At 36.8% G+C, this 7,902-nt stretch overlaps 1 protein-coding gene across 1 annotated transcript; it reads right to left on the bottom strand.

The window, feature by feature from the left end:
• Window positions 1–1,302: 1,302 nt before the first annotated feature.
• Window positions 1,303–7,094, bottom strand: LOC119493643 (gamma-glutamyl hydrolase). The gene is made up of 9 exons (XM_037779130.1): window positions 6,856–7,094; window positions 6,635–6,749; window positions 5,899–5,949; window positions 5,697–5,781; window positions 4,944–5,082; window positions 3,841–3,947; window positions 3,053–3,146; window positions 2,822–2,959; window positions 1,303–1,751 (listed from the first exon to the last, which is right to left on the bottom strand). The coding sequence occupies exons 1-9, from the start codon at window positions 6,959–6,961 to the stop codon at window positions 1,633–1,635; spliced, it is 954 nt and encodes a 317-aa protein (XP_037635058.1). The 5' UTR covers window positions 6,962–7,094; the 3' UTR covers window positions 1,303–1,632.
• Window positions 7,095–7,902: the final 808 nt, after the last annotated feature.

The following is a 7,902-nucleotide window of genomic DNA, read 5'->3' as shown; positions in this document are numbered from 1 at the left end:
GTTTATATCTACATAGGGAGTCTGCCATGTTGCACCGCCATGTTTCGACAGTAGCCCAGAACCGATAAACCAAACATGTTATCTTTTCCTGCATTGGCCGGAGTCAATAACGTTACTCGCTACCGTCGCCACCGCCACTCTTTCTCTCTTGTTTCACCACTCACTTCCCATGTACACACACACTCTACACACTGGCTCTGCTCCAACTGACTCTAGAGAGAGACATTTGCATTTTCGCGTCGGCCACCGTAGCTCTCCAACACGCTTGAAACACGGGAGAGTTGGTTGCAATCTCCTCACCTCACCGCTAGATATACAGCCAGATCCTACACACTGGACCTTTAATATTTTTGAATGGTTTTGGACTGTTGGTTGAACAAAACATCACCATGGGCTCTGAAATTATGATAGCAATGATTCATAATTTTGTCACTATAGTTTTTAGACCAAACAATAAGATGAAATAATAATTATTAAATTAATTAATGATATAAACAATCTTTAGTTGCAGCCGTTAAATGGTAATTATTAATTTGTTACGGTCATTTGATTGAACTAATAAAGGCTAGTAAATAAAAACTATTTTGACAAAAACAATCATAACTCATAAGTCAACTTTCAACCTTTTCGTCTTCCTCAGTGGGTGAAGCAGGGAATGCATTTATTTGTTGATGAAAACCATGAGATGCAGTTGAAAGGACCAAATAGTTTTTTGTGTGTGTAACTGATTCCAACGTGAAGAATGAACAGCTGTAGTAATGGCTGTAGTCTTTGCAGTGTGTTGAAGTTCAACAGTCGACCTTCATCGCCGCTAGTTTAGGCCCTTATCATTTCAGTACATATTGTGAACTATAGTGAGACGTCCACATACTGGCGGCCTCTATTATTCAGTTAACTGTTCAATTACATTTTCTGTACATTTAATTTCCATTTAAGAAGGTCTAAATGCAGTTTCAAAATAATGAATTCATGAATCCTTTACTTGAGACTGAAGGTTCATTCTTGACCTTGGAAATACTGAAGGGACATTGTGGAGAGATTGTTTGGTCAGCTGCTGTTTCCAAGGTCAACAATGAACCTTCAGTCTCAAGTTTGACATGAAAGAGAAGTCCGTGTAAAAGATCACAAGAAACGGAAATTTGAACATCTAGATTTGACATGACAACTCCATCTGCTGATGAAGATCGTGTGGAACGATCGGAAGCTCCAGAACTGCTTCTAGATGGACTTTGTGGTCAGATAGTTTGGTCAAATCATTCTTTATTGGTCTCCATGTAGTCAAATTTAAATATATATTGAGGATCTGTAATATCCACAAAATGTTGGTTTTATTGCAGCATGTATGTTTCCTAATACTCCTAAATACCCAGAAAAAAATACAGTGGACATGACCCATGACACACACAAACGCCCCCTTTCCCTTAAGGATCCATCCGGATGTTCTACTACCAAGGCATTCATCTCCAAAATGACAAAAATCTGAGTTTATTTAAGAAAATAAGCACTTTAGTATCAATAACAGCATACAAGTATTTTTTAGAGGTCTAACTGTGAATAAAACCACCATAGACTGTACGTGTACATGAACATGAAATGAACAGAGAGAAACACAGATGGAGACATTAGAAGATTTCAGAAGAAGTAGATTTGTTCATATCCTGTGAAGTTTCCAGCGTAGATGGGTGTGTAGTTATAAATCAGTGACTTTTCCTCTTCCTCAGGATTGTCAAACTGATGTAAACTTCTCCTTCCTAAACAAAGCAGAAGTGAGATGCATGTGATAACAATAGATGAATCATCTCGATGGGGCAGTTGGGTAGAACAGGATAAAGAAGTGTTCAGTGTTAGATTTGTATTCTTTTAATTGTTGGTCTGTTTTTCTAAACCCAAGAATGTTATTCATGTTAATCTCTCATCATTCATCAATCTTTATTTGTTGTTTATTGCGACCGGGTGTTGAATCTCAAAGGGCCCAAATCATGGTATATATAATTTTATATTGCAATATCAATATATATTGTGATATTGTAAATATTCCGGAAAATCCATTGAGTTTATGGAAATAATAACCATACAATTATGTTTTTTTTATCTTTTGCTTAATCTAGTGAAATAAATACCTGACAAATCAATGTACTGCATCACACTGATGCATTGATTTGCAGCATTGCAAACAGTCTTATACCACCAGAGATACATATTAAAGGGATAGCTACCACGGCATAAATTGCACGGCAAAAATGTCTCAAAATATATACATGTATGAACATTGTCAACCTTTCACATTGCAGTTTTTTACAGGTATTCTTTCTCTTTTTAAAACCTCCACCTGCATAACACTGACAAAGGGGCAACATCTGTGTAAAGTAACATATAAGCACTAATATAATTTCCATTTTTCATATTTTTATCATCATCTTGTTCAATAGACAATTAGCTGGATTGACAATTGCTCATACCTGATAATAATGGGACTTTCCAAATCAAATTAAAATGTATTTTGCACATGCAAGGGCCCACTAGCATGCTGGACCCCTGGATGAGCGCCCATGAAACCCTGATAATATGTTGTATAAGGTTAATTTAATCAATCTATATATATCATTCAGCACCTATCAGAGTTCATTTAATGTGTTTACAGTTAAAATGAAATATTAGCTCAATACTAGGGTTGGTCGATATGGATTCATTCTTCAGTCTTGTCACTTTTATTGCATAATCAATATATATTATGATATTTTATGGAAATTCAATAGACAACCATAGTTAATACTCAATGATACGATCAGTAATTATTGTTATTGTGTGTTTGTCATCTTACCTTCGTTGATAAAGAAGTCAGCCAGCAGAGTAGATAACTGAACGGCGTTAGCCGAGTGAGGAAAGTTACTCTTTCTGTTCCACTGAAAACGATTCACCTCAGGGTGCCACTGTACTCCATAGAAGGGATATTCTTTACCTGGAAGAAACAAAAAAATATTACAACTACTCTGCTACAGAGCAATGATTATACTGTATGTTTGTCAAATTAATATAAAAATAATTTTGTTACCTTCTATGGTTGAGACAAAGTGGACTCCGTTCTCAGCAATGTTTGTAGACAGCATTGAGAAGAAACTCTGCAGCTTCTCATTTTCCTGGAAGGTCTGAAAGAAAAACAGTCTTATTATAGTTACAGTATTATTTATGTATTAACTTTTGTTATTATTTTAATGCTCCATAATATTCTACATTTTTAAGGATACATAACTGTAACAAATTTGTGGACAAAATACACATTTAGGTTTTTATTTTACTACACTTTGTCTTTTTGTGTCTGTCGATTTTTCCTAAATTCACCAAAAGTAAGCATTAGATAATACCTCATTTACATATTTAAACATAAAAATTCAGAAAACTTGTAATACAAAAAATAATTATCTTAATATAAGTAATCATCTGGGGAAGTATCATGGTGATATCTATTTGTTACATTTTTTACCCTATTCACCTGGGGTGTCTTCCCTTAAAGGACATAATTAATCGAATTACCACAAACCAATTGCCAAACTGTGCACCTGGGTGGTTTCTGGGGCCCTGGGATTAGCAATCCAGCCTTGATTATCCACACAGTGTATGGAGAAAAACTCTTGAATCTTGTAACGCTTAATGATTGTTGTACCTGCAGATTGTTCATTTACTGTATATACATTTATAATTTCCTGCATGTCTCAATGATCCTTTTGAGTCAAAAGGTCCTGTCCTGCGTGTCAGAAATTCTCAGCACAATAACAAAAAATACCCAGCAGGAAGTGAAACATACTGTACAGTCAGTGACACCTGAGGAGGGATTTACTGTACCTGCACTGTAACTCCAAAGTTGTGAAAATTGCCAGTGAGAGGTTCATGAGTCAGAGCCTTCATAAGTTTGTCGGGGAAACCCTCAAACATCCTACTAGAGCTGGCCTCTGCAGGGAGAAATATATATTAAAAAACAAACTTAAAAGATGAGAGGTTTCATCAAACAATGACATTATTATAAGACAAAAACACCCTCTGATTTGTAACCTGCTTCTACTGACACCAAGTGGTACGATTCAGTGCATGCAGTTCTACTCAAAATGTTGCCAAACAATTACATCTTTTATCTATTTTGATCTAGGGCAGTCAAAGTTACGCAAACGCCACAAATTTCTTTAACGCATTAGCGCAGTCGATATTCCGGAGGTTGTAGTGGGCTCAGTTTTATGCTGATGATACTGGTATCATGTGAAACCAGAAAACCTAAGGAATTCATTAGTACGTGTGTCAACATGTCATACTAGCTCGTTGTGAAGGAGGTTAAATAATGCTCCAAACTTGGGCAAAATGTTGGCGAGGAAAAACTGTCATGGTCATTTTCAAAGGTGTCCCTTGACCTCCGACCCCAAGATAAGTGAATGAAAATGGGTTCTATGGGTACCCACGAGTCTCCCCTTTACAGATATGCCCACTTTATGGTAATCACATGCAGTTTGGGGCAAGTCATAGTCAAGTCAGCACACTGACACACTGACAGCTGTTGTCATGTTATGATTTGAGCATATTTTTATGCTAAATGCAGTACCTGTGAGGGTTTCTGGACAATATTTGTCATTGTTTTGTGTTGTTAATTGATTTCCAATAATAAATATATACATACATTTGCATAAAAGCAGCATATTTACCCACTCCCATGTCGATAAGAGTATTGAATACTTGACAAATTTCCCTTTAAAAGGTACATTTTGAACCGATAAAACATGTGTGATTCATTTGCGATTAATCATGGAAAATCATGTGATTGATCGCAATTAAATATTTGAATCGATTGACAGCCCTATTTTGAACATATTCTCTAAATTCAAAATGTTAATTGAGGCTGTACTTCACCTTAAAAAAAAGATACACATAAAGACATCAACAGTAAAGCAGTAAGCTGTAACCTGTGGTTAGGTTGAGGGACAGCGCCACGTTCTGAGCTGTAGTCTCTACCAGTAGGTTTTCACCGGCCACCAGCACAGTCAGTAGTTGCATGCCCATGCATGTACCCCAGATGGGGAAGTAGTCCCCCTCATCATTGGCCTGAAACACACACAGAATCAGGATTTTTACTTTTTTGTGTGTGGAACAATAAATCAAAACTCATCTCAATAGCATTAGGATAAAATCTTGTTCAGGCTGTGGCAGAAAAGCAAATTTCCGGTAACAGTAAATGTTCTGCATTTAAATTTTTATGTAGGGAAAAGTACAAGATGTTAGTCCTCAGCGCAAAGCTTGATTCCTTTCAGAGTATTAAATTAGTGATGGATTAATGATAGTAAAATTATTGTAATGTTGGAGCTGTACATGAGCTTATTGTATATTTTACCAGCAAATTCTAAGGATGCAAATTACAATAGCAGCAATAACTTTAATGTACTGGAGTAAAAAGTTTGACTATTCTCTCTCTTGAAATTCTGAGGTTAACAAATTGTCTTATAAAATGAAATTACTCAAGATAGGTGCAAGAACAGTCCCTCAAAACTGAACTCAAGCACAATACTTGAGTAAATTCACTCTGGTTATGGTGAATTTAAAAGATTAAAAGGACAGATAATAAACAGAAAAAAGGATTTTTCCCCTTCAGTCAGAGAGAGAGAGAGACAGTTGCAGCCTTTGAGGGAGAAACAATGAAAATGATGTTCGGCTGTACAAACCTTCAGAGCGAGTCTGTAAAAAATCCTCGTCACCTTGGCATAGTCTGATGTCTCCAAATCTGCTCTTCCCCCGATGAGAAGCAAGCTAAACAGACATCACACAGTTAGAGCAGTGACAGACTAAGAAAATGCAACGAGTGTATTTATCTAAGATATAAAAGTATTTTTCCTCTTCTAACACATTTATGGTGACGCAGCTCACCCATTTATCTTCTTGAAGATGTCTTCATATTCAGCGGTATCGAGAGTCAATCTGTGGAAGACAAACAAAACGAAAAGTGCTGCTTCCTTACTATATTATTCTACATTGTTTAGACAGCACGAAAGTCAAAGGTGACAGAAAATCCACTTCTTCTTTTTCCACAAATATCAACAGTGACAGCGGATAAAATCACAAATTAACATCCAAATAATGTCATTTACATTCCCACGATTATTGTGGCCAAAATAATTCACAATAACTATAATATCGCGATATCTATAGAAGATTTGAAGAAGAAAAAAATCAGTCAAATTCATCTTTAACTTTGTTTATTGTGCAAGTGTAGGGAGATGGAGAGAGAGTCTGTACCCATAACTGTATATATAAAATGATTTAAGAGCCACTAGATTATTTCTACGATATTATCATATGTGTATTGACATGATATCAATATTTCAAGGTTATCGTCAATACCGGTATATCCCTAAAATAACTCAACATTAGTCTGATGCTACCGTCTAAAGAAGTCCTGTATACATTTTTATTCTGCAGATTAAAAAAGTGGTTATGAATAGGTAGAATTATCTTCCATTACTTCCACAATTGCCAGTGTTTTTGCAACCTGCTCACTGAAATTGACAGGTCATGCATCAAAAAAGCTCCAGTGAAATGTGTATGGTATGATTATGGTCTGATCTGTACAGTTATAAACAACATTAGAGAGGACTCAACCCACCTGATAGGCATCACTCTGCTGCCCCCAGACTCAGTGAATTTCACATAGGCGGAAGGTATGTAGGTGGTCCCGAAAGGTTTCATGTCTTCCTCTGAAACTATCTGAGTCAAAATACCTGTGGGACAAAAACACAGCAGCTGTGAAAGTTCAACAGTTACAAAGAAACATTCATTTGTTCTACATTTTAAACTAAACTTCTCTTTATCTCTAGTTTCACTTACCGATGACTGGTCTGTTGTTCACAGCCTCCTGCTGCAGTTTAGCCGGCATAGCTTTGCTGCAACAGAAGTAGCAGGAAAAAAACAACCACACATATGTATTGGACATGCTTTTATCTCAATTTCCAGTGACCAACCAGGGCTTGATTCAGCATTTAAAAAGATACGATCCTGTTCTTATGAAAGAAGCTGCAGCAAACGTATATATATGTGGTGAGTTAAAGGAGGATATAGTCAGTACAGGGAAGTTAGGAATGTCCAGATCTACATGTCTGCGCATGCCGGTAGAGCAAGTTTGACTGCTGACGTAAACAAATATTCTGCTGACAGCACGGACTTTTTGGTAACATTTTCTAGCATTTAGTGTGGTGGGAAATGGTCACAGCTTCTTTAGTCAGAGGAGATTTTTGCCACAAAGTTCCTAGAAGTTACATGTGAGCGTCTAAGTAAGCAGCTTTTGGGTCACACGGCTCACTAGCGTTTCAAAGTGCTGTCAGACAGGTTTCAGTGTGAAAATTAAAGCAGGCTTTCTATTTATAGGATTTAAAGGTAGGGAGTTTATTGTAGAGGCATGCTCTGAGGCCAAGCTTTCTAAAAAAGGGTTCTGGTTCTGCTGACAAAGACTCCGGGAACATCACTCCAGGGGTTTCTGTCTATTAAATAAATGGACATTTTTTGAAAATCAGTTTTATACTTGGATAGTATTATGTGCATATCTTTATAAGGGAGCAAAATGAAACAATAACTTGATTATATGAGATGCATCATTTTGGAAAACCCTCTCCATCACAGGCTGACGTTTTAGTTTCAAGTACATTTGGTAGTAAAATGCTGCTGTGTGTATCTCAACAGTGCAACAGTGGAATAACTTGAATCAGCAGAAATGTGCGTTAAAGTCCTTGTGGGGGTGCTGGTAGAACACCAGTGTGAAACAACACAAGCTCAACAAAATCTTACACACAATCAGTGGTAAAATCCTCCACAGGGCAAAGTGGGAATTTACAGACCATGAGCTCAGAGAGTCCCAGATTAACGACATGTTAGTTGGGT

This window comes from Sebastes umbrosus, chromosome 8 (assembly GCF_015220745.1).
Source record: "Sebastes umbrosus isolate fSebUmb1 chromosome 8, fSebUmb1.pri, whole genome shotgun sequence".
NCBI lineage: Eukaryota > Metazoa > Chordata > Actinopteri > Perciformes > Sebastidae > Sebastes > Sebastes umbrosus.
Note: the sequence above shows the minus strand (reverse complement) of the source record. Positions and strands in the feature narration are given on the sequence as shown.

Coding starts and splice junctions, on each gene's coding strand:
- LOC119493643 (XM_037779130.1), bottom strand. CDS start 6,961: ATGTCCAATACATATGTGTGGTTGTTTTTTTCCTGCTACTTCTGTTGC. Junction 5,083..5,696: donor TTTACAGACTCGCTCTGAAG/GTTTGTACAGCC, acceptor TGTGTGTTTCAG/GCCAATGATGAGGGGGACTA. Junction 1,752..2,821: donor TGACTTCTTTATCAACGAAG/GTAAGATGACAA, acceptor TGCTTTGTTTAG/GAAGGAGAAGTTTACATCAG.